Genomic DNA, 27579 nt, shown 5'->3' on the forward strand with positions numbered 1-27579 from the left:
TGGTACATTCTTCTAGTTATTTATGTCTCAGTGCAGGGATTCCATTGCTGAATACAGCTTTGATTCCCATCCACTTCTGTTTCTAGCAAGAGACTATTTTAACCAAAATTTTACATTAAGAGAATCCCTCCCAACATCAACCCCAACATCTTTGAAAATTATATCAGTTCTTAATAATAATACTTGTTTGATGCTATAAAAAAGAATAGTGTTGGTATTAAAACTATAACATTATTAATATTTTGCAAGTTTGTAAATTCTTTTTTTAACAAATTTTGTGTATATTCAGATAGTTACAGTATAGGTACTCTACTTAAATACCCTAGAGAAAGTTCAAAACCATTAAACAAATGCATTGTTAACTGGGAGAGATTTGTGTGAAACCATGTGGTAGAGCAAGGCCCCACTATTAGAATTTATGAACACTTTTATTACAAAGAGCTACATTGCAGCTTACTGTGGTATGTGTTTTCTAATAGTATTACATTTTAATTCTATTGACCTGTGCTAAAGTTGTGTTTGGGGGATTAAACCTTAGAGAGGCATCTTAACTTCCTGTCTAATATCCTATATTCACTTTTTTCTTATTCCCTTTTATTGATTACTGCCATTCCACTTCTCCATCCTTAGCCCCCACCTATTAGGCTTTGCTGAAATATGAAATCTTTGTGCCATCTGACCTATTTTCTGACAGTAGTGTGAAGCGATTAATGAGTTAATTTTGCAATATACAAAATTTATATATTCACTGGGCATTACTAGACAGGACGAATTACTAAACATGGCTTACATTTAGTCAAATGGTGTACCATCTTAGAGGACCTGAATGCATTCTCCAGACTAGTGATTCCAAACTGTTTTTTGGAAGCTAGAGTCCAAGAAAGTAGTTTAGGGTCCACCAGATTCCCACGTGAATGTGAACAGCTCCAGTTTGTATTTCTTAAGTTGGCATTCCAAGGACTACTTTTTTGTTGTTGTTGTTGCTGGAGTTGGTTTTCACTGCACTGAAGGGAAAAAGAAGATAAACCATTCTAGGGGCACTTGGGTGGCTCAGTCAGTTGAGCAGCTGACTCTTGAATTCGACTCAGGTCATGATCTCAGGTCGATGAGATCGAGCCCCTCACTGGGCTCTGTGCTCAGCGGGGAGTCTGCTTGAGATTCTCTTTTTCCCTCTCCCTCTGCCCCTCCCTACCACTCCCATGCATGCTCACTGCCGTCTCTAAAATATAAATAAATCTTTATGGTAAAAGAGGACAAACCATTCTAGAATGTTGCCTGTAATTGGTTTGTGGTCACTTACGTTACAGCCCACGATTGATGAGAAAATTCAGCTGGTACCTAAAGCTCAGCTGGGCAGTTGGGGAAAGGGCAGCAGTGGTGGAGCAAAGGCAAGTGAGACTGGTAAGTATGCAGTGTCCCTTCTCGGGAACCCGGATGTGGTCTGTCAATATTCTCCTTATAGCGCATTCCCACAATCATTTATAATGGTTTTAGGAAAAGATCTATAGACAAAGTGTGCCCAAATTTACTGGTATCCCTCTCACTATGGATCCTTAGGTGTTTTAAATATTTACAATTTTTTTAGTTCAGTTAGGCTATTTAAGACTTTAATCTCTTAGGTTCCTTTGTTAAAGTGAATGTTCACAAATTCATAATTAGAGAAATTACTAGTAACCCAAATGAAAAAGAAAATTCATTTTGCTAAGAAAAAGAATTATAAGAGGGAGTTGTAAAAGAATTAGAGTGAAATATTTTTCAAAATTTTTATCAAAAGTCAGATTTTGAGATATTTGACCTTACGACTCAAATGTTTAGATCATCACAAGCACATCTTTTTAAAGCTAAGGAGGTCCAATGGAAAGTAAAAAACTTCAGTGTTAACCTCCTTTCCATTTTTTCCTTTTATTAAGTAATTTTGACCTTTGATTCTTTAAATTTTAAAAGATTGTGTTACTGGGATGCCTGTGTGGCTGTCAGTTAAGCATCTGCCTTCATCTCAGGTCATGATCCCAGAGTCCTTGGATAGAGTTCCACATCAGGCTCCCGGAGCCTGCTTCTCCCTCTGCCTGCTGCTCCCCCTGCTTGTGCTCTCTCTTTCTATCTGACAAATAAATTAAAAAAAAAAAAAAATCTTTAAAAAAAAATTGTGTTATTCAATACTTAAGCCCACATGCAAATTTCACATAATATAAATACATAGGATGTATATTAGCTTTTGTAAGGGCAATATTTTGTTTTTGCTTGCCTCCCTCCTTCCCTGTCTACCACTCCCACCCTATAATTGATGTTTTTTAAGCAGCAAATGGTTGTAATGAACAAAAATTTCTAAGTTTTGGCGTTTTTTTACAGACAAATTCCTTCTTTTTTATTATTTAATTAACATGTAGTGTATTATTAGTTTCAAAGGCAAAGTTTAGTGACTCATCAGTTGCATATACTACCCAGTGCTCATTACATCAAGTGCCCTCCTTAATGCCCATCACCCAATTACCCCATCCCTCAGACAGACAAATTCCTTCTAACATTATGCTTCTAAGTATCGTCTATGGACCAGGAGATTGACATCACCTTGTTAGGCTTGTTAGAAATACCTAACCTCCAGCAATCCACTTTCCTCCCAAGGGAGACAGATGAATTAGAAGCTACATTTGAGGGGCGCCTGGGTGGCTCAGTCGGTTAAGCGTCTGCCTTTGGCTCAGGTCATGATCCCGGCATCCTGCTCAGCAGGGAGTCTGCTACTCCCTTTCCCTCTCTGCTCCTTCCCACCGCTCATGCTGTCTCTCAAATAAATAAATAAAATCTTTTTTTTAAAAAAGAAGCTGCATTTTAGTCATGTGATTTGTATTTTTTTTTCCCCTCAATCCTCAACACCTATAGATGCCTTACGGTCAAGTGCTTCCAGTTTAAACAGATTCTCTGCTTTGCAACCTGCAGCGCCTTCAGGCTCCACAGCATCTACACCTCTAGAGTTCGAGTCCCGACGCACCTTAACCAGGTAAGAAGCCCACTCCGTGTTAACTCAGGACTGACCTACTTGTCATTATCTGTTCCCTTGGTATCATTCTGTCTCTCTGTTTACACACACACACACACACACACACACACACACACACGAATGCCCACACAGACCGTGATAATCATCTTTATGGCATGGATACCTTTTATCCCTAAGGTTGATTTTCTTTCTCTTTTCCTTCTTTGATCTTCACATTTTGTAATTTCCAAGATAAGAACATAATTGAGTGGTAGATTTGGGATGGGGTGGAAAGGAGGAGCAGGGTACCTGGCAAGTTTCTGATAGTTTGTTTCTTAAGAAACCAGACCCACCCAAATAGCCCTGGACGCTGGTGGAGGGCTTGCTGAACTAATGCCTCAGTATTCTCTAGATTAACCTAACACTCCGAAGCACGTGAATTTAAGGGCATGATACCCTATCCGTATGTTTTTCTGTCATGCTGTTCTTCTAGTTATATTTGAGGCTCTCTTTTTTTTTTCTCTGTGTTGTACTGTTTTTTCTACTTTCATTTTTGTACGATTGATACAGGAAAGTGTTCTGTTGGTTTACAGAGAATGAATAAAGACCTATAGAATAATGACAGAAAACAACATTTTTTATTTTTTAAGATTTTAAATTTTTAAAATTTTATTTAGGTAATCTCTACATCCAACATGGGGCTCGAACTCATGACCCCAAGATCAAGAGTCACACAGTCTATCAGCTGAACCAGCTAGGCACCCCTCCAAAAAAAATTTTTTTTTTAATTTCTTTTTTTTTTTTTTTTAAGATTTTATTTATTTATTTGACAGAGAGGGAACACAAGCAGGGGAAGTGGGAGAGGGAGAAGCAGGCTTCCCGCTGAGCAGGGAGCCTGATGCGGGGCTCAATCCCAGGACTCTGGGATTATGACCTGAGCCAAAGGCAGACGCTTAACGACTGAGCCCCCCAAGTGCCCCACCCCTCAAAATTTTTGATGTAAGTGCTTTTAGCGCTGAAGTTGCTTTAAGCGCTTAAGCTTTCTTTTTATTATCGTAATCAGTTTGACCAGGTAGACTTTCTAAACTATGTTACTGTTCCCTTGTCTTCTGCAACAAAATATACTTAGCATAATTAAATTTTTAATGATGGCTCAGATTGCCATTAAGCATCATTTGTGCTATTGAGTGACTCAAATTGTGTATTTGTGACTCTTCGCCCTGCCGTAAATTGCCCCTGATGGCTCTGCGTTTTGAGTACTTGTGTATGTTCTTTCAGAGGTTAGATCATTGTTGTGCCTCTAGTCATTTCTCTTCTTTCCCTTTTAATTTGCTGCTCCTGATCTGCCATGGGCCAAGGAACTATTTGCCCAGCTGATTAGAATTGTCTGTATAGGGAGTAAATAGGGAGATAGGAAGATTCTCTCTTAAATAAAATGTGTGACTTTGGCCATTCAAAAACTACTTCCGGGGCGCCTGGGTGGTGCAGTCAGTTAAGCGTCCAGCTCTTGGTTTCGGCTCAGGTCGTGATCAGGGTCATGGGATTAAGCCCCACATTAGGCTCAGCACAGAGTCAGCTTGGGACTCTCTCCCTCTTCTTCTGCCCCTCCCTCCTGCAGTCTCAGTCTCACATGCGTGGTCTCTCTCTCTCTCTAAAATAAATAAATCTTTTTTAAAAAAACTACTTCTGCTGGTTTCTCAAAATATTTTGCTTATATTTGAAGTTTCTGAATAAATTCTGTAAATTTGTAAGATAACGATACCATGTTTGGTAATTCTCTCACTTTTTTAAGCTCATACATTCATCACGGTCTTTATTCTTAAAAAATTTTAAAAACTAAAAGAGTTGCCATTAGCATTTTAAAATTTTAAGTAGTATCCCTTTTAACATTTGTGAAAAAATTAAAAGCATGTTTATCATTCTCTTGAAAGCATTGATTTTATTTGTTTATATAAATACAGTTTAAAGTATAATTGGTGCCACACACCTTTGAAGTTATGTGTGAAAAATTACTCTGCATACTTCTAGAAAGTCTAAGTGTTATTTTATAATTTGAATATGTAGGGGAAAGGGTGTTCTTTCTTCTGAAAAGTGTATTTTGTCTTTTAAGTCGTGGAAGCATGGGCAGAGAGAAGAATGACAAGCCCCTTCCATCTGCAGCAGCTCGTCCCAATACATTCATGAGGGGCAGCAGCAGCAAAGACCTGTTGGACAATCAGTCTCAAGAAGAGCAGCGCAGAGAGATGCTGGAGACCGTGAAACAACTTACAGGAGGCATGGACGTGGAAAGGAACAGTGCTGAGGCTGACCGAAACAAGGCCCGGGAGTCAGGTGAGAGACTTGATGCATGTAGATAGGAGATTTGGGCTTTAAATGTGGAATGAAAAATGCAGAGGAGACCTTGTGCCTGTGTAGATTTCAGAATCAATGTGTGATAATAACACACTCTGGTGTCTTCAGAGGTTAAAGGGCATCTTCATAGTTTTGTAACATCGTTCTCATTTCCCAGGTTATCCCTTTCTTCAACAGTTTGTAAATTTTCCTCTTTCTCTAGTAAGTGTGATGGTAATGAGGGCAGCTTGCTGTATTTTAAGCAATCTGAATTTCTTACAAGTTCTCGAAATAACAACTCACTGTGCATTAGAGTGCATGTGCTTTGTAGAGCCCTCAAATGTATGAAAATTCTCACATTATTGAGCCACTGCAAGGCAAATCTAAGAGGAAATATCAGATCGTCTTTTGTTACCTTAATCTTGGTAATTTCTGTGGTTTTTGTACATGTTTTGCATGTGTATGATTAGAGGACCAGCTCCAATAATGCTTTAAAAATTACTATCATGAATGTAACCTGTGTTTCTGTTTCCTCATCTGTTATATGGGGATAGTAAATGTACCTCCCCTATAGAATTATGGTGAAGATTAAATGAGAAGTTATTACAGGTAAATACTTAGAACATTATCTGATAAAAAGATTTTTCAGAAGGTACTAGGTATCATGATGATGATGACAGCAAGAATGAAAAATAGTTTAAGGTAATTTTCAGCACTCTTAAAATCTTAATTCTGAAGTAATACTGGTTGTTTATAACATTTTTATAGCTTTCAAATTTGTTTCAGTATTTAAACTATGTTTCCTAACTATAGTCTCTAAATGGATTCAAAGACAAATTGAAATGTCTTCTCCCAACTCTAAACTCCAGATCTTTTAGCTTTAGGGACATGTAGCTTTCTTATCTATGGTAGGTATTTGGGGAACATAACAAGATAGGGCATGAAAATATCTTCTGTGTAGTAAATAATATAGCACAGCTGTCCTCTGCATGTTTATTGTCTGGATCATTCATTTATTCACTGCGTGCACACTGACCACCTAGTGAATTGTGGGCACTGGATCTCCACTCTCAGCGTTCAGTCGTATACATGTACAAACTGAGAAAAATGCTATGGAAGAGAGGAGCAGAGTTCTAAGAGAGTACTTAACAAAGGAACTATCTAGAATTGACACAGAGGGACGTCAGAGAAGGCTTCCCTCAGGTCTGATGGACCACTAGGAGTTAAAATAGGTTTATAGGGAGGGATGGGTATGGAGCAGAGAGAAAGAGCATTCTATCCAGGAGGAGCATCATGAGCAAAGTAGTAGTAAGTACGTGGAACCATGGCATGTTCAAGCAACTGCCAAAGGCCAATGTGGTTAGAGCTTCGTGCGTGATTGTGCAAGCTTCATGTGCTCTTCACCATTGAAGCAGTGGAGAAGAACCAAAATGCAGAAAGGAACAAAAAGTCTTTAATTATAAGTTTACCATATCCCTATATTCTTTTAATTGTAGAATATGAAGTTACTTAGTGTGTATCTGTGCTACAATAAACATTTCTCTTTTCTGCTTTTAGATGTCTTGCCTTGTCAAATTTGTATCTTTTAATGCTTTTATGGAAAAATCAATGTAACAACACATAAATATTTTCAACCATAATCCCACCATTTTAATGATAATATTTGTCATTTTTACTTTCACTTTTTTTAACCTCACTAGTAGTGAAACCAGAAATTCCAGCAACATCAGCTCCTGACAAGCCTGCATTGTCAGAATTGGAGATGGAGAAGAAATCCAAATCTATCATTGATGAATTTCTACATATTAATGATTTTAAGGTAAATGAAATTTAAAAAAAAAAAAAAAAAGCAACACAGAAATCCCCATAACAGATACAGTAACTTGGCTCTGGTCTAAGTCACTTGTCACTAAGACTTAAAGTGAGTAATCCAAGTCCCACAGAGTTCAGTTTGCACAACTCTGATGCACTCTTGCGAACTATTCTCTTTTAAATTGATAACGGAGTTCCCAGGATCACATGGCAGGAAGGGAGAATGGCCACCAGTCCATCCCCATGGCGGGATAACCGCATTGACTTTGATACTCATGAACAGAAAACAACGCATTACCGTTATTAGGAATTCCTGTCTCCCTATATATTGCCTCTCATGATCTTTACAGTCACTTTATCATCATTCTTGCTTTGAAGTATGGCTGATGTTACTTTTTATGTATTTCTTAAGTAGAAAACTGAGGCACCAAGGAGTAAGCACTGTGTCAGGGTGAGACAGCCTAAGTGAAACATTCAAGACCCAGCTTTGAATCTGCCATTCTTCAGCTTTAGCCTTCTCTTTGATCTTCATTTTAAGATAGTGAATAAGACAGACATAATACCTGACTTCATGAGCCCTATAGTCTCGTAGCAGAGACAGATCATAAAGACTTAACTCCACAAATAAGTATTTAAATTGTAGTTATGATAAATGCCAGTAGACCTATGGGTCTTAGAAAGATCATATAATAGGATGTGGAGTCAGCAAAGGCTTATCTGTTAAATTATTTGTCAGATATATTAACTACTATTGCTTTGGCATTATATTAAAATTTCTTTCAAAGCTTACTTGTTCTCTTGACAGTGTAGTCATTATCTGCTTTCTCTACTTAACAGTCACCTTGGTTAACTATAGCCCAGTTTTCTAAAACCCTCAAGCCTCTGAAATTGTCCAAAATTGAGAAGAAGTACTAAGAAATTTTGATGATGAGCCAGGTAATTGGAGAGGATATACCCCGTCAGTGAGCAACAAATACTCTAAAAGGAGAAAAGTATGACGCTATGATGAACTGGAGACACGGGGAAAAAAGACCTTAGTAACACCTATGTGCAACAGGAGGGCTCTCTGAAAAATCATTAGCCCTAGGCCACGCCTGCAGAATGGAAGAAACAGATTCAATTAGGACTCAGGAATTTCTTTTCTTTCTTTCTTTCTTTCTTTCTTTCTTTCTTTCTTTCTTTCTTTCAGATTTTATTTATTTATTTGACACAGGGAGGGAGAGAAAAAGAGCACAAGCAGGGGGAGCGACAAGCAGAGGGAGAGGGAGAAACAGGCTTCCCCCTGAGCAGAGAGCCTGATGTGGGGTTTAATCCCAGGACCCTGGGATCATGACCCAAGCCGAAGGCTTAACCAGCTGAGCCACCCAGGTGCCCGAGGACTCAGGAATTTCACTGTACAATGTACAAGGCAGCTCTGCTGTGCAGTGATGATAAGAACCAGGTAATATTGTCAGATGTAGTAAGGACTTACTATGTGCTAGGTGTGCTGTTCTACATATTTTATATGTCTTAGTTCATTTAATCCTCAGGAGGATCACCCTTCTGATGTTAATATTATTATAATAGCCCATTTTTATAGGTATGGAAACTGAGAGGCAAAGATGTAAAATAACTCGCTCTGGGTCATGCTGCTGCTAAGTGGCCAACTCAGGATATAAAATTAGTTTTCTAAGGGCTCCTGGCTGGCTCATTCAGTAGAGCTTGTGACTCAGGGTCTCAGGGTCATGAGTCCAAGCCCCACATTGGGAATAGAGATTACTTAAAAAAGTAAAAATGGGGCACCCGACTGGCTCAGTCGGGAGAGCATGCAACTCTTGATCTCAGCGTTACAGGTTTGAGGCCCATGTTGGGTGTAAAGATTACTTAAAAATAAAATATTTATAAAAAATAATAAAATTTAGGCTTCTAGTTTCAGAGCATAGACTATATCTTATTACCTTTAGCGTATTAGTATGTTGTGCTAGAGGCTTACAGAGCACATCCTAAGAAAGGTTTTTCTAGCATCTTAGTAGGTGTTATTATTATTAAAAAGTTGGGGTGCCTGGATGGCTCATTTGGTTAAGCATCCAACTCTTGATTTTGGCTCAGATCTCAGAGTCCTGAGATTGATCCCTGAATCAGGATTCCAACTCAGCGGGGAGTCTGCTTGAGGATTCTCTCTCCCTTTCCCTCTGCCCCTCCCCCAGCTCGTTTTCTGTCTTTCAAATAAATAAATAAATATTTTTAAAAAATAATACAAGTTTAATATTTATTGTTTGTATTTTGTCCTTCGCAGTATGCCTAGTCCTTATCTTATGTGCATTCCTCACAGTAACTCTATGACAAGAAGTTAAGACTAAAAGATTTTTGCACTCCTAAACTCACAGAGTAGTAAGCAGCAGAGCCAGGATTCAAACCTACATTTGTCTGGCTCTACACCCTGTGTTTTAGGCTTCTGTGATATATAGTTATTGAGTACCTAAAATGTGCCAGCCACATTTTGGAGAAGACTGCCTGGATATTCTGTAGTGTATATAGTGAACAACATAGTCTACTTCCGTGGGTCATTTGTGGAGCTTACCATCTTATGGGAGATAGCTAATAAATAAACAACAAATACAAAAGAAAAAAGAAAAATAATGTTTCAATGCAGAGAAGTAAAACTAGGTGATATGATAGCCAGTGATTGGGCAGTCACATAGCTAACAAATGAACGACAAATACAGAAAAAGAAAAAGAACGTTTCAGTGCAAAGAATTTAAAACTAGGTGATATGATAGCCAGTGATTGGGCAGTCACATAGCTAACAAATAAACGACAAATACAAAAAAAGAAAAAGAATGTTTCAGTGCAAAGAATTTAAAACTAGGTGATATGATAGCTAGTGATTGGGCAGTCACAGAGACCATAGGAGGTGTCAATTCATCTAAGTACTGAAGGAAATAAGAATCAAACCATGAGAAAATCAGGGAAAGGGCAAGATTACGAATTGCTGAGACATTTAAAAGTACCATGATACAGGGGCGCCTAGCTGGCTCAGTCAGTAGAGCCTGTGACCGTTGATCTCGGGTTTGTAAGTTTGAGCCCCACGTTGGGTGTAGAGATGACTTAAAAATAAAATCTTTTTTTAAAAAGTACAATGATACATTTAGTTGACCCTGTATGCAGATTCAGTGAATAAATTCCCACTGGAAGACACTTAATCACTTCATGGAGCAGCTGGCTGGCTCAGTCAGAAGAGCATGAGACTCTTGATCTCGGGCCGTGAGTTTGAGCCCCATGTTGGCTGTAGAGATTACTTAAAAATGAAATCTTTAAAAAAAAAAAATGAAGACATTTAATCAATTCAGGTTAAATACTAAAGATACGTGCATTCATTTCCATGCTCTCCTGAAAAAAGCGTTATAATGATGATGGACTTTGAAATGAGGAACTCACAAGGGTAGAGAACACAGGGAATAGACAGCAGCAACATTCTGGAAGTTAGAAATTAGAAGGATGGGTGGTCCTTTATTCAATAGGCTATGAATGTGCGTAAGGTGCAGATGGGGCTGAAAAAAGAAGGATTGATTGGTTTAAAGTGGATATAAGACATTTTTACGTGATGCCTGGGCCAAATGTTTCCAAAAATGCCAATGTCATAAAAAGATAAAAAGGAAAGAAAGGACTGAATCTAGATTAAAGGAGTCTAAAGAGACTTCATGCATCCTGACACGTGATGTCGGGTTTTCAGTTGCATCCTAGAACAACAAAAGGCTATATTGGACATTTGGGGACAGTTGTGGAAATTCTGAATATATGCTATATATCAGATAGCATTTTTTTAAAGATTTATTTATTTATTTTAGAGCAAGCAAGCCTAAGTGGGGGGGAGGGGCAGAGGGAGAAAAATCTCAAACGGGCTCCCTGCTGAGCGTGGAGCCAAATGCAGGGCTCCATCTCATGACCAATAAGATCCTGACCTGAGGTGAAATCACAACTCAGACACTTAACTGACTGAGCCACCCAGGCCCCCTATCAGATAGTAGTTTTATTGACATTATATGGATATTAAAATTCTTACATATATGTAAAGAGAACTAATGATGAATCTCAGTTGAAGTGAAGCTATATATGTGTACATTGTACTATTCAATTTCTCTGTAGTCTGAAAGTTTTTTAGATCAAGAGTGGTTGTGAGGGAGGTATGAAATAAAATAGCAGAGGGAGAATAAGCAGCGGTGAGAAACCTAGATGTGCCTTCCTCCCTTCCTCAGTCAGGAGGCTGCCCTTCTTACATGCATCTTCCCCCTCAGAAGAGCCACTCTCTTCAGAGGTTCAAACAAAGGATTTGGGATTCAGACAAAGTTGAGTAGCTGAGGGTAGGGAGGCATACTGTTGTATTGGTGATTCAGCAACCCTGGCTGCCAGGCTTCAGACATACAGACCTACAGATCACCCTGTGGTAAGGACCATTTCACAAGCCCCAGACGCCAAGAACTTCCTAAAAGGTTTTAGTACTTATGCTAACCATATTAACTTTCCTATGAAGGAAGACCTTCCCTGAAGACTTTGCAGATATTAACATAACCCAAACAGATATTATCTCAGTTGCCACATTGAGTCCTTTGACTCATGATATTGAATGTGTTTCATAATATGCCATTTTCAGATTTTTAAGTGATCATAACACAGGTAAATGTTTTGTAGAAAAATACATTTTTGACTCTGGTTCTTTGATCTTTAGTAAAATTGTTAACCTAAATACATTACCCTTATAAAGATCCTCTATTCTTTTGTTTTTATATATGACTAATTTTGCCCATATCAGCCTGCAATTTACCAAGCTATATTAATGTTTAAGAAAATATTTGAAGACTATCTTGTTTGTGGAGCTTTCTACTGACTTTGTCATAAGTATAAGATTTTAAAGTTATTCTAACACTCTAGTAATGGGATCCAGGTTTTAGAGTAAGCTTTTATTTGCTGTTTGAACAGGAAGCCATGCAGTGTGTGGAAGAACTGAATGCCCAGGGCCTGCTACATGTGTTTGTGAGAATGGGAGTGGAGTCCACCCTGGAAAGGAGCCAGATCACCAGGGATCATATGGGCCAATTACTCTATCAGCTGGTGCAGTCGGAAAAACTCAGCAAACAGGACGTTTTCAAAGGGTCAGTATCCTCTTCAAGAGTGGTATTGAGTTTCTAGGCTCTTGAGTAGTGGTTAATTTTAAAAGTACGTATATTTTTAAGTATTTATTTTCATAGACTAAAATTATGTCCACTATAATGTGTTGATGTATAATATGTTGATAGTATGTTGGTGGAGATGATGGCATTTGGTAGATTGTACTGGGCATAAAGTTTTTCTCCTGGTTTCCTAAATTTTATTGTTAGACCTGTGTTACAGTATAAGTAAAGTAGCAGAGACCACTTAACCTTGGGGAAACTCAGGCCCTCACCAGGCCATTTACATGGAAACCCTGCATGTTCTTTGAGGAAAAAGCTTTTTTTGCGTGAGGAAAATTCTGGAAAATTGAAACCCAAAAGCCTTATCCTTTCAATAAACCATGGTTATTTGGCCAATGAATGCTTCTCTGTGTACTCTAGCCCCATAGAAGGAAGTTAACTCCAAATTGTTAATGATTTAGTCTGTTCCAGATTGGTTTCATTATGATTCTTGTTGATGGCTGCTTTGATGAAGTCTGGCTGTCACTAGTGTTGTATATGCATCAGATCAGGTTCTAATATGTTTGTGATCATCACATGTGAATGGATTGGTTTCTTCCTGGTATAGCCCAGAATCTTACCCAGGCTTAGGTTCTGAAATCAATGTTCAAGGCAAAAATTGCATATGGTAAAAAATTTTGTTTTAGGAGCCATGTTGTGCAACTGTAAACATAAAAACACAGCCAACACTGCCAGGTGCCCACTTTCTAATCAATCAGGAACTAAGACCTGAAGGCTGAACATCAGATTCGCATATCACATTTCATCCTCAACATTTATGTTCATTGGGTAGAATGGCAGTAAGAATTCTGCACTATTTATTTTTCTCTTTGTAAATCATTTTGGCCAAATTCATAGTACATTCTTGTAAATTAAATGCTCATGTGATGAAATGCCACTGTATGTCTTTCAGATATGGTCAACCCCTTAAAATAAGGTAATCATTAAATGCCAAAGTTGAATGTATTTAGGAATAATTGCTCATTTGGTTTTGTGAGGAACGATGACAATGTCTTCAAGGTCCTAAAAAATATATATTTGCCCGTAGGGTGATTAATAAGCTATCTTTCAGCAATAAGGTAGTTTGCGATGAACATCAACCTTAGTAAGTAGTTACCTTAGTGAGAAACTATGGCTGAAGTTGCTGTGATTGCTGGCCTTTATGACCTAGATGGTTTCCCCATTTCAAAAAGAGAAATCATTTCACTCCAATTGTAAATAGAGCAAATGAGGGTATCTGAACCCTCACAAATAAATTGAGTTCTGTGCCTAGCCAACTCTAAATTATAGTTTCAAGCCCTGCAAACTACAGCTTAGGTCATGATTATGTTAATTTATAATTATTTGCTTCTTTCTCTTCTATTATGATATATTCACCAGATAATTTTGTAAATGAGAATGCTGGGGTTACTATTTACCCTTTCCCTCTTTCTTCAAATTATACTCTTAAGTTTATTTGTATCTGGAAAGACCTCAGGAAGTGGGGTCTAGCTTCATTGCTTCATTGAACTTGTGAGGTACTAGCTTGATTTCTAGGCTATCTCAGATATTGGTATTTCCCTTTGGGGGATTCCTTGAAGAAAAAGTGTCATAGTCAGACATCATGTCTACACTTTCATTGGTGGTGGTGCTGTTGCTGCTGCTGGCAATACAACCACCACCTTTTATTTATACTGAAAATGAGATTAACACTTCTGTGTCTCAGTAGCTACTTCATCTTCCTCTATCCCTACTTCCTTCTGCAGCTAGAGATAATGCAGTGACTCCAGACCTCGCTTTTGATACTTTGTTAGACCTAACCATGCCATCCTTAGGCCAAGACCTCTATGAAGACCCCTGTTCCTTCCTAAATGGAGAGGCCCAGCAGTTTTTTCAAAGATGGGCACAAAGGGATAGCCACTTGCCATTATTCACCAAGAGCTTTCTTGCGAATAGATCAGAGTTTCTCATTTACTTCTAAAGCCCAGGTTATGAATAGTTCATACTGTCCAGAGAGGCCATTTCATTTGAGCCACAGAGATACCCTGAGTCTTCTGTTTCTTTAGTCCCAATATCCGAAGACCTCTGTCTTTACGTAGCATTGGGGGCAGACATCTAAGGTCAGCTTCCTAGGATGCTGCTATCCCTTACATGCCAATTTCTAAGCAGTTTTTTTTTTTTTTAAGATTTTCTTTATTTATTAGAGAGAGAGCACAAGCGGGTAAGAGCAGAGGAAGAAGCAGACTCGAGCAGGGTGAGGGGCAGACAGAGAAGGAGAAGCAGACTCTCCACTGAGCAGGGAGCCCGAAACGGATCACGACCTGAGCTGAAGGCAGACACTTAACTGACTGAGCCACCCAGGCGCCCCTTCTGAGCAGTTATTAAAGCTGTTTCTGCCCAGCTCCCCAAGCCACAGATGACGGAAGGTAGAAGGCCTCCCTGTTTACTGGGCCCTGATCAGCCAACTATTAATCTGCCATTTCTTCTACAGAACCCTTCAAAGCATGCACTACTACTAAATTCTAATACTAGACAGAAGTTTCAAAATAGGTTCTCTGTGTCACATTGTTTACTAGATAGTTTATCAACTCCAAGCATAATTGTTGCCACTTAGGTATAAAATATAATCCCCAAAGGGCACTTGAGTGGCTCAGTCAGTTAAGCATCTGGCTCTTGGTTCCGCTCAGGTCATGATCTCAGGGTCATGGGATTGAGCCCTGCGTCGGGCTCCACGCTCAGTGTGGAGTCTGCTTGAGATTCTTTCTCTCCCCCTCTCTCTCTGCCCCTTCCCCTGATCATGCTCTAGCTCGCTTGGGCAAGTGCTCGCTCTCTCTCTCTCAAATAAATAAATAAATCTTACAACAAAACAAAAACAAAAACATAGGGGCACCTGGGTGGCTCAGTCAGTTAAAGGCCTGCCTTCAGCTCAGGTCATGATCCCAGGGTCTTGGGATCAAGCCCCACATCGGCTCCCTGCTTGGCAGAAGGCCTGCTTCTCCCTCTTCCTCTGCCTGCTGCTCCCCCTGCTGTGCTCTCTCTCTGTCAAATAAATAAATAAAATATTTAAAAACAAAACATATTCCCACAAAGGCAACATCAAGCCATCTCGAAATTTTCAGGACTTAAACCTAAATACTTTATGATGCAAATTAGATAGGTTGGTCGGCAGATATTGTATAGGCAGATATGTTTCAAACAGTGTTGATATATTCATTCTATAACATGACTTTGGAAAACGTCTTTCTTAAAACTATCTAGTAAAAACAGTTGTGTGCAGTTCACTATTAGCCATGGAATTGGAATCTCTTTGGAAGTGTAGTAAATAAATGAAAACCAGCATGCTAAAAATTGGAGTTGTCAATAGACACACAGTATGTACCTTCAGGAGGAAGTTTGATATATTAGTGTTTCACTTTGGGAGACAATTTTTGGAGAGAAAATTCTTATCTCCTCCTCAGCTACTTTGGGGAACTTTTCCTGCCACTTACGGCAATTCTACCCTGCTATTCAGAGCTTACACAATGCAGACTAAGTTTCAGATGAAAAATTGCTGAGGTGCAAATTTAAAAAAAAATTGTAGAGGGGCTGGTTGACAGTGGAGACCACAGTTGCTTACACAGATAAGGGCTAGCTTAAAAACTCTTCTTTGTTGTGAGCCTTTAAATACGATGCAAAAGTGTAAAAAGCTTTCGTCTTCATTTATTTCTTCCTTTTACCTGTAATTAGATTTTCTTATGACCGGTCATAATAACACTTGAACTGTCTGATTTTTAGATGTCCTCACTCTCTTTCTCTTATCTATATCAAGATATAGTTTTTAATTTTCACAATGGAAATTGTGGGAGATGCTGCTGATAATACAATTTCCAATTATGAAAGATTGCTTTGCCTTTTCAGCAGATTTCTGAACAGAACTTCAGTGAACTAAAAAAAAAATATTTTTTTACTTTCAACTGTGTATCCCTTAATTAAATTTTAGATAGGAACTCAGTATATAAAGTAAATAAAAGTAGAGCCTCTGTAGTTGAGATGGAGGGAGGGATGCCTAAAGTCCCACCTGTGGACTTCACCAAAGTTTAGTCCATCGGGTGTAACGGTCACTGTATACCAAGAAGCAAGGGTATGGTGTAGCTCTGTTTCATTCAGCCAGCAGAAAATGTGTATTATACAAGGCATTGTTATAGGCTATGTAATAATGCAAAAGACATAAAGATAATTACCTAGGAGCTTTTGTACACCATGTGTTTTTCTTTAAAACAGTGTACAAAAAGATTTAGGAACTGTAGGTCTGAAGAGAAATAAGTCTCTTACAAGCTTGTTCTACAGAAGCCCTATGTTCAGCCAAATATGTTTTTTATCAGCAGTATGGATTTGACCAATGATTATGTTCTACAGACTGTGTCATGATGAACTGATTAATCAAGAAATAGAAAACGAAGGCAAGAATATGGGTATTGTCTAGTTGTGATATGAGATGAAAATCACAGGTCTACTGCTGAGAGACCCAGACAGCTACAGATGTCTCATGAGCTCATTAAATAGCTTAATCTATGCCACTAAGCCATAGAACGTGAATTGACATTATAGGATGATTAGCCCAGAAATCGTGGAGTCCAGCCAGATTATGTTCCATCAGTGACACATTAACTGAGCTTAAAGGGTGCACATAATGAGAGAATAGTCAAGTTATCTGTTGTACAGCAAGTAGATGTCAAATCATTATGAGCTGTGAGGCCAGAAAGTTGGCATTAAGGATTCATGAGGTCCAGTGTTAAGTAATGTCGCAGAGCTACAAACTGTTTTGAAATGGCACCTTCAGAAAGGTAACCCTGCCTGGTACTCATATCTCTTTTTAAGTGAGAATTTTTAATGATGTGTAGACCTCTATGGTCGGTACACAGAGTGGCGTACTCTAGCTATAAACTGAACTACAGTGAAAAAGCACTCATTTTCCGTATGCAGAGATCCGGAAGGCTGTGAAGGCAAATACACCTGCCCGTGCCCCAACACTTCCTCATCCCTTTCCTTACAATTACATGTATGTCCTTTACTTAAATTTACTTTTGTTGTTGTCCTTTTTAATATGCTGTATATGGGACTAATTAACAAAGTCTTGCATTATGTTTTTATATTTCTAAATGAATAGCTGTGATTTTTCACACTAAATAAAACTGTACTTATATTTTGTATTTGACTTCCCCAAGTTTTATATTTAAATACCATTTATTTTATTTCACACTGAAAAAATTTTCATAGCATGAAAGCCTGAAACCATTAGCTTTTATTTAAAGGTACAACAGTTTTTAATATGTCATAATGATAATATTATTAGTAATGTTAGCAGACTGTTTTATATCCAACCAGTTTGTTTCCGCATTGTATGCTTCTCAAGGACAAGGATTTTTGTCCTTTCTTCTCTTTGGGTCTAGTCTGCATTACACCAAAATTTTCAGTCAGTGCATCTGACTGACCCAGGGAATATGATACTCAACTGTAGTGAACTCATTAGATAGTGCAGGATTAGATTGAATATCTCTTGCCCCAGAACTTAACATGGCTGCCTTGTTTTCATCCTGAAATCTTCCAAGTGTCACCTTCATACGGAGTTACCCTCTGACCCCCTCTAGATTGGGACATTCTGGTACCATAATTCATATTCTTCAGTTATTAGCCCTTTCTGCAAGCATGCTTTTGTTTGTGCTGTTTTTTCTCCTCCACTAATATAAGCTCTTGAAAACAGTAATTTATTTGTTTACCAATTACTTTGTGCCTAGCATAGTATCTAACATAGTAGGTGTTTTAATAGGTATTTGTTGACTGACTGATTTTTGGTCTCTTTATTTAATCTTAACTTTTGAATTATATTTCTGTGAATTTTTCTCTGTTCTTTTTCAGTTTTTCAGAAACATTGGAGTTGGCAGATGACATGGCTATTGATATTCCCCATATTTGGTTGTACCTTGCTGAGCTGGTGACCCCCATGTTAAAAGAAGGAGGAATCTCCATGAGAGAACTTATCATGTAAGTTGTATTTGCTTTTTGTTTTTGTTTTTCTTTGTGTGTATGTGTGTATAGCAAGCTAAACTGATGCCAAACTTAACAGCTAACTCTAGCGTGACGCTGTTCCCTTGGTCCCTTTGGAGACTCTTGGATGCAGCCTGTGATTCTTTACGACTTCTCATTTCAGGGGATTAAGAAGTACAAACTGTCAGCTACAAAGTAGATAAGTCATGGGGATGAAAAATACAGCGTAGGGAATATAGCCAATAATATTATAATAACTTTGTATGGTGACAGATGGTAACTACACTTGTCATGGTGGGCATTGTATTATATATAATTGTCAAATCACTGTGTTGTACACTTAAAACTAATACAACTATACTTCAATTAAAAAAAAAGACATTTCAGTATAAAAATGTTACATTACACCATAGTACAGTGGAGAAATCATGGGGATATGATAACCCTGTGGTCCACTGAGGTTAGCAGTGTTTGTAGATAGGGCTCCAGAATCCCTTAACAGGAAAGTCATTGCTCCGAGAAACTTAATGTTAATCTGACTTTTATGTCTGTCATTGTTCAAATGCTATGAGAAGTTATTTCTACGTAACAGCTTGTCAGACTAACACCTGCATAGTACATGCTCTGCTTATAATAAATGGAACTGCATCTTAGGCATTCCTAGATTTCGGACAGGAGTTGGAAATTGTTGCTACATTGTATAGACTAATTTTTGCTAAACTCTTCTTTACAACATTAGTATTTCCCCAAAAACTGCTCATACAGTGAAACTCCACATAATATGTGTCCCTTTTGTTTGAGACTCACAGCACATTAAAGAATATGAGGATTCTGTAGTAAAAACAACAAACACTATTTAAATTTGGGCGCCTAGCTGGCTCAGTCGGTAGCTTATGTGACTCTTCATCTCATGGTCATGAGTTCAGGCCCCACATTGGGCATAGAGCTTACTTAGAAAAATAAAATATAAATTAAAAAAAAAATTAGCTTTGTTTAATTTAGCATTGCCTCACTTAATTGTAGAATCCTTTTCTTGGGGAATAATTATTCATATCCTATGGAACACAGTGTGGGAAATACTGATTTAGACTATGAAAAAAAATGGTCCCTTTCTGTTTCATCCATAGTCTAAAGAACAGCTTCCTTTCTTAAAAATACTTTATAACTAAGCTTTGCAACTCCTTTTTACCTAAGGTTCTTCTTTCCTTTAGGCTTGAAGTGGTATTTATGTAAATAGATGATTAAGTGAGACTGATCATTGCATTGCTTCTATCACTGGGGCAATTAAAGAAAAAGGTAAAACCCAGGAATTCTAAGGTCCCTTTCCAGCTTCTCCATGAAGCATAAAGTGCACTTGAAGTCTGAATTACTTCTGCTGATCATTACTTAGAGCATGTCCTGGGGCTTTCTCTTGCCCATTATTATTTAGGTTGCGTAGTATCTGTTCTTTTGGCACACATTGTTTGCCTACTGTTCTAGAATAGGGAATTTGTTCAGAGGAACTTAATCATTACTCCTGTCTTTTACAGAGAATTTAGCAAACCTTTACTTCCTGTTGGAAGAGCTGGGGTCTTGCTTTCTGAAATATTGCACCTTCTATGCAAACAAATGGTGAGTGTTAAACCGAGTGTCAGACTCAACAGCGTATTAGGAAGGGCAGTGATTTTTGATCTTGAGTTATCTGTGAATAGCTTAAGTATCACTGTGCAAGTATTTCTATAGCCTTTTATTTTTTGAAAAGAAGAGTGAGATCTCTGTTTCAACCTAGTTTCTTACAGAGGTGTATTTCTCCTTCTGTTGGAAAGAATTATTTCAACTGGATTTGGTATAAGTCAAAAGAATCTCAAAATAATGTTGTATTTGTGGCTGGTAATTTTATCTTCTTGAAACAAAATGGCTACATTATTTATGCTTTTTAATAGATTGCAGTGAAAATTCCTTGCTTTCAGAGAAAGGTAAGATGCCTAAAATGATTAATTTTATTAATTTTGGATATCAGGCTAGGTAATCTGATTAGTAATAGGAGTTAAAAATGATTCTACAGGATTGTGAATTGCTGTCTTAAAGTTTAATTTAGTTTAATAAATACCGCACATTTCTCTGCAAAGGTCTATTCCAGGATCCCAGTTTACAAAGATAACTAAGCCTTCAAAGAATTCATAAACTAGAAAGGGAGACAGCCAAGTCTAAACCAAGACTTTCAAAAGATTGTACCAGTGCTCTATTAGAGGTCTAAGAGGTTGGGAAAGTGGTGTTAACACCTGGAGTGAGAAATATCAAAACAAAACTCATACGTGAAAATTCTGTAGTGATTTCTGACTTTCAAACCAGAGCCAAAGGTATTGGGATGATAGATTTTATTGTTTTATAGGCATCAGTAACACTGTTTTGTTTCGTTTCTCCCTCCGAATGTACAGAAGTCCCTTTGTATTACATCTCTGTACCAGTTATTCATGGATGGGTGCACTAAATAGCCTGGTCTACTACAACTAGTTGTAGTTGATTATTCGTTGTTAATACTGTTTGCTCGATGGCACTAGAGTTTTTATCAAACCCTAATTGGTAGGTCCAGAATTCCTTCCTCCTTTCCTAACCTACTTCACTTTAGTCCTTACTAAAAACTCAAATTCTTTCTAACTTTTATATGGAGAAACAGAAAGCAAATTCTCATTTCTCCTAACCAAGTTCTCATAGAGCATAAATTCTGGAGTCAGCCTGAGTTTAAATCCTGACTCTGGTAAGTTATCAGTTATGCCTTGGGCAAGTTATTCTATGAAATAATCAATACAGGTTTCATAGCCGGTAGCCGAGGCTCAAAGGCTAACATTTCCCTTTATCACTGTGACTTCATTCAGGCAGTGAACTTGTACCTTCTCATCAGTTTCCAACTGACAACAGCTCTTCTCTGTTGTTTCTTGGGCTCAACCTTGTTCCTCTTGCCCTTGAAATACTTCTCATTCCTGGTTCAGGAGCAGCAACCTTCTTAGTCATTCTCATGTTAGCATAATTGTGATCTCCTATGAAAGGGAGGGATTACATTGAGGCTTTATGATTGTCTTTAATAGCAAATGTACATAACACTATCTAGGAAAAGAGACACTGACGACTTTATGAACTCTGAAAATTGGACTTTTTTTAGGTGCTTATATTCATAAATCCCAAACGTGAGTTTACAGTTCCCCAGATTAGTCATCTGATAAAATAAGTTATTGAACCTTAAACAGCTGTAGTGCAGCCATTCACCGTTACATTTGCATACATTCAGACATCTTGGTGTGAAAGCCAGGAGTCCTGAGAAAATAACTGCATATTAACTAGGGAAAGTTTTGAGTTTTCAGTCTTTACAATTCCATACTCTTGACTTCAAGCAAGCCTTCTCCTCTCCTCCTCCTCCACATCCCCCCTCTTCCTCCTCCTCCTTCTATCACAAAGTAAAAGTAAATGGATTGGACTTATCTCTGTTTTAGAGCCATAAGAAAGTGGGAGCCTTATGGAGGGAGGCTGACCTCACCTGGAAGGACTTTTTACCAGAAGGGGAAGATGTACATAATTTTCTCTTGGAGCAGGTAAGTAAGAACAAGGCTTCTGCATTCCTGTTTAATAGTAGCTGGTTTGTTTCATAGAATAAATGAAGGTGATTGCATTAGTAGTTCAGTCATTAAAATTAGACCAAAATAAAAATCATGGTCAAGATGTCATTTTAGGGGCACCTGGGTTGCGCGGTCGTTAAGCGTCTGCCTTCGGCTCAGGGCGTGATCCCAGGATCCTCTGCTGGGAGCCTGCTTCTTCCTCTCCCACTCCCCCTGCTTGTGTTCCCTCTCTCGCTGGCTGTCTCTCTCTCTGTCAAATAAATAAATAAAATCTTTAAAAAAAAAAAAAGATGTCATTTTACGTCCATGCTTTAGGGCCACTCCAGCTGTTCACTCATTAGATGATAGATAAAAAATAAAATTTAAAGGATTTAGCCACACACAGAAAACAAGCTACATATCTCCATGAACCAGAAAGGAAGTTGATAAATAAAGCAGGGGTAATAGGGCTAAAGCTATAAATCTTCTGAGCTCTAGGTCTAAAAGCTAGTAGAGACAGGCAGAAATTATTTCTGTGAGGTAATGGAGACTAGTATGCCTCTTACAGGGCAGAAAATTAGAGGATAGGCTTTATCCATGAAACCATGTAGGAACTCCATAGAAAGATAAATGCAAGGAAATAGACACAGTCGTAGAGCCAAAACCTTAGCAAGGCTGTCCGCTTGGTAACTGGATCCAGAAATCCACAACAAGGCAGACGACTTCACGGTCAGTATAATCTGGTTCTCAATAAGGAATTGTGGAGGATCAGATAGAGGCAACCATAAAAATATTAGGTGAGGAAGAGTGACAGAGAAAGGAAACAACTCCCTCTCAAAATGATCCTGCAAGGGACGCCTGGGTGGCTTAGTCAAGTGTCTGCCTTCGGCTCCGGTCATGATCCCCAGGGTCCTGGGATTGAATTCCTCATTGGGCTTCTTGCTTAGCAGAGAGCCTGCTTTTCCCTCTCTTCTGCCACTTCCCCTGCTTGTGCTCTCTCTCTCTCTCTGACAAATAAATAAATAAAATCTTTAAAAAAAAAAAAAAGATCCTGCAAATCAAGTCCTAAAATATAGAAAAATTGAAGCTAAGACAGCCAACAAAATTATGAATAAGGAGGAAAAAAAAATCACTCTTAGGTAAAAATGAAAATAAAGCAATCTGAAAATTATTTTAAAGTAAGTATATTGTGCTGGATAAAGACACTGCGTTAGGTTGCTGTGGACATTAACTTCCTGGATACTCTGGAGAGCCCTCCTGCCAAAAGATAAGAGTCTAGATAAAGCATAATTTATCTTACATTGCTGGGTTCGTAGAAAGTGAAGGTAATTTGTAAGGAACAAACCTAATAAGTGAGGGAAAAAGCCAGAGATGAAACCCGAACTTTTAGCAATAAGCACAAGTGAAGGGCATGTTGCTCAATGCCATTATAAGTGCTACCAAAAATCTTGGAAGAGGTTGAAGTGGCCCTAATTCAGTATTACCCTGTCCCCCAGAAGAAGCAAACCAAAATTCTTTTTGGAAGAAACATTCTCAACTTGGGTCTCTTGATTATTTTCTACAAATTAACAAAACCTAAATACATGGATTAATACTTAGAGCCCATTTAACCTGTAATGAAACAGGTAGCAATGAGTGAGAGTAAACAGATAATAAATGGTAGATTTAGACCCCAAAGACTTGAAATAATGGAATTCTCACTCAGAATATGACATAACGCTGTATGCAAAAGAGGAATTCACAAAAATGAGCAAACAAGAAGAAACTAGTGAAAATGACTGAGAAGATTTGAAAAAACCGAAGAAACTATGGTAGATTTGTAAGAGATGCTATGAGATTTAGAGGGTAGAATGAGAAAGTCTAACATATGACTAATTGGAGTCCCAGGAGGAAAAACAGAGTGAATGGAAAAGAGGCAATATTTGAAGAGACTGTGACTGAGACTTTTCCTGAACTGATAAAACAAGAATCTCTATAGAAAGCACATGTATACTACAGGGGATAATTACATTTCAGTGAAACTGCATAATACCAAAGACAAAGAAAAGATTTTTAAAGCAGCTAGAGAGAAGTATGGTACCTACAAAGAAACAGAATTTACAGTAGCAACAGTGAAAACCAGAAGATGGTGGAATAATCTCAAAGTGCTGAGAGAGTATCAGTTAGAATTGTCTCTCCAACTAAACTAACCTTTCAGAATGTGGTGGTAACACATATTTAGAGACTTAACAACACACTTCTAAATAACCCATGACTTGAAGAAGAAATCATAAAAGATAGTAAATATTTGATTGAAAATGAAAAAATACAACATTTCAAGATTTGTAGGATGCAACTCAAGCAGTACTTAGAGTGAAACTGTTAGCACCTGTATTTAGAATAGAAGTGAGGTCACGGGTCAGTGACCTCATTTTCAACCTATGAAATTAGAAAAAAGAAGAGCAAATGAAGTTCAAAGGAAATAATAGAGATCAAAGTGGAAATCAGTGAAAACAATAGTAGAAGTCAGTGAAGTCAAAAGCTGATTCTCTGAGAAAATTGTTAAATCTCCAGCCAGGCTAATCAGAGAAAACAAAATTGGAAAAGAAGGTACAAATTACCAATAGAAAGAATGAAAGAGATGAGGTTATACAGTGTCTACATGTAATAATGGATCAGAGAAATTTATGAATAATTTTTATGCCAGTAAGTACATCAATTTAGTTGAAGTGAACAAATTTCTTGAAAGGTACAAACCACTAGAGCTAACTCAAGAATTGGTAACCTGAGCATCTATTACACTGAAGTAGTTAAAAACATCCCCACAAAGAAAAGTCTAGGCCCTAGTATTTTCACTGTTGAATTCTATCAAACATCTAAAGAAGAAATATTGCCAGTTCTGCAAAGAATTCTGTACCAATTCTTCCAGAAAATTGGAGAGATTACTTGCCAGCTCATTCTATAAGACTAGCTTACTCTGGTAATAAAACCAGACAAATACAGTTAAAGAAAAAAAACTTTAGGAGTGCCCGGGTGGCTCAGACGGTTAAGCATCTGCCTTCAGCTCAGGTCATGATCCCAGAGTCCTGGGATCCAGTCCCACATCAGGCTCCCTGCTTCTCCCACTCCCCCTGCTTGTGCTCTCTCTCTCTGTCAAATGAATAAAATCTTAAAAAAAAAAAAAACTTCAATATTCTTAATAAATGCAGAGACAATTTCTCAAGAAAATTTTCACAGGTCAAAGTCCAACATTATATTAAAAGATTAATACATCACAGCCAAGTAGCATTTATTATGGGGGAATATTATGATAACATATGTTATAAAACATTCAGAAATCAATGTGTGGATGTATGGAAGATGAGGGAGTAAGCAGCTCCAGAATTACTCCTTCAACTGAAACAACTATTGAACTAGCAAGATGTGTTAGAAGGAGCTATTTTGGAATTGTGGAGTCTAGTCAGACATGTGTGCTACCAACACCAGGGGAAAGCTTGATAAAAAAAGAATCTGGTAAATTTCAATAATCTTGGCATTTTGCATAGAAGCTATTAACCCCTGGCCCTGTGGTAGACAGTTGGGGAGATGGTGGTGCAGCTTTCTTTTGCCAGGTTGAGAAATGAAGACCTTGTCCTCTAAAGATTGGTACTATGCCTTTTAATCTTCCTGGCAATTTACTGAGGGTCTGGTGTAGGGCCCAGCCATTGTTTTAACTGCTTAGGCCAAAGTGGTATCCTGAATGGTGTCTGTCAAAGAATTTAAAAAAATAGATGCATTTGTCTGTGGTCCTACCCCCCCCCCCCACCCCACTCCACCCTTTTCTCATTGGATCCATGCTTTCAGTGAAATCTCTGCAAGGTCATTGGCTGTATAGGGAGATAATGGGTCAGAGACTGTAATGACCACACACAGAGGAAGGAATGTAGTCTTTGTATAAAGGTCAGTAAACAGATGACTACAACAGTCTGATATCCAGAGTTACACATTACAAAATTCAGAATACCTAGTTGCCAACAAAAAATTACAAAGCATATAAAGAAACAGGAAAATATGGCTCATTCACAAGAAAAAAGAAATTGATAGAAAGCATCCCTGAGGAAGCCCAAATGTTGGACATAACAGACAAGAAATTTAAATTAACTGCCTTAGATATGCTCAAATTGCTGAAGGAATCATGGACAAAGAACCAAAGGAAATCAGAAGAATGATGTATGATCAAACTGGTAATATCAATAAAGAGGTAGAAATTCTAAAAGCCAAATAGAAATTCTGGAACTGAAAGTTGTAATAGCTAAAATGAAAAATTAAGTAGAGGGGTCCAACAACAGATTTGATCAGACAGAAGAAAGAATCCACAAACTTGAATATAAAGTAGTTGAAATTGCTCTATCAGTCAGAGGGTCACTGATTTGGCACTAATTTGCTGTCATAAAAATCCATCTTTAATTTTTGAAATGAAATTTCTGGCGTTATATGAAACTATGAGTATCACTGAATTTTTTAAATAAAAAAAATCCCCATAGTTTTGTTTTTTTTTAAGTAAACTTTATGGTAATACATATTGGAAAATTAATTCATTAAACATATAAAGGAGCATTTAAAAGAATTGCTCAGTTTGAGGAGTAGAAAGAAAAATGAATAGCACCTGGGGACCTATAGGACACTATCAAGCATACCATCATGGGCCTTAGAGAGTCCCAGAAGGGAGAAGAGAGAGAGAGGGGACAGGGCAGAAAAAATATATGAAGACAAAATAGCCAAAAAGTTCCCAGACTTGATTAAAGATAGGAATCTGGGGCGCCTGGGTAGCGCAGTCGTAAAGCTTCTGCCTTCAGCTCAGGGCGTGATCCCAGCGTTCTGGGATCAAGTCCCACATCGGGCTCCTCCGCTGGGAGCCCGCTTCTTCCTCTCCCACTCCCCTACTGTGTTCCCTCTTTCGCTGGCTGTCTCTCTGTCACATAAATAAAATCTTTTTAATAAATAAATAAAGATAGGAATCTACGTATCTAGGAATTTCAGTGAACTCCAAGCAAGATAAACTCAATGATATTTACCCTGAGATATATTACATTGAAACTTTTGAGTGACAAAGATAAAAATCTTGAAAGCAACTAAAAAGAAGTGAATTGTCTTGTATGAAGAATCCTCAATAAGATCAACAGCCAATTTTTCATCTGAAACCATGAAAGTCAAAAGATACTGGGATGATCTAGTCAAGAAATTTAATAATTTTCAGGACACCTGAATGGCTTAGTCTGTTAAGTGTCTGACTGCAGCTCGGGTCATGATTCCAGGGTCCTGGGATCGAGCCCCCAGTTGGGCTCCATGCTCAGCAGGAAGTCTGGACCTCCTTCTCCCTCTCCTGCCCCTCCCCCTGTGTGTGCTTTCTCTCTCTCTCTCTCTCTCAAATGGATAAATAACGATTTATAATAACTTTAAACAAAGAATTTTACAAATGGCAAAATTCCTTTAAAAATGAAGAGGAAGTAAAGCATTTCCAGATTTAAAAGCTAAGTGCATTTGTCACCAATAGGCCTGTCCTACAGGAAATGCTAAAGTGAGTTTTTGAGGCTGGAACAAGAGAACACTAGATAGAAACCCCAAGTAATATGAAGAAATAAAGTTCACTACTGGTAAAGGTAGCTACATAGGTAAATATAAAAGGAGGTATTACTGTGTTTTGGTTTGTGGCTTCTCTTTTTTGTTTCCTATATGTTTTAAAAGG

The 27579-nt window shown here is 38.0% G+C and overlaps 1 protein-coding gene across 22 annotated transcripts in view; it reads left to right on the plus strand.

The window, feature by feature from the left end:
• The window catches only part of EIF4G3 (eukaryotic translation initiation factor 4 gamma 3), a 332371-nt gene that overhangs the window by 290497 nt on the left and 14295 nt on the right, over positions 1-27579 (plus strand). For 21 of the 22 annotated variants that reach the window (XM_045782017.2, XM_045782024.2, XM_045782019.2 and 18 more), the window contains 8 exons: positions 1308-1401; positions 2878-2995; positions 5085-5305; positions 7006-7124; positions 12074-12246; positions 18178-18303; positions 19836-19917; positions 21774-21872. In XM_045782017.2, the coding sequence (XP_045637973.2) occupies positions 1308-1401; positions 2878-2995; positions 5085-5305; positions 7006-7124; positions 12074-12246; positions 18178-18303; positions 19836-19917; positions 21774-21872 (1032 nt within the window). The remainder of the gene's footprint in view (positions 1-1307; positions 1402-2877; positions 2996-5084; positions 5306-7005; positions 7125-12073; positions 12247-18177; positions 18304-19835; positions 19918-21773; positions 21873-27579) is intronic. The other variant, XM_045782022.2, reaches the window with a different exon arrangement.

The sequence above is a fragment of the Ursus americanus genome, chromosome 33 (assembly GCF_024610735.1).
Source record: "Ursus americanus isolate L20-20 chromosome 33, mUrsAme1.1.p, whole genome shotgun sequence".
Lineage (NCBI taxonomy): Eukaryota > Metazoa > Chordata > Mammalia > Carnivora > Ursidae > Ursus > Ursus americanus.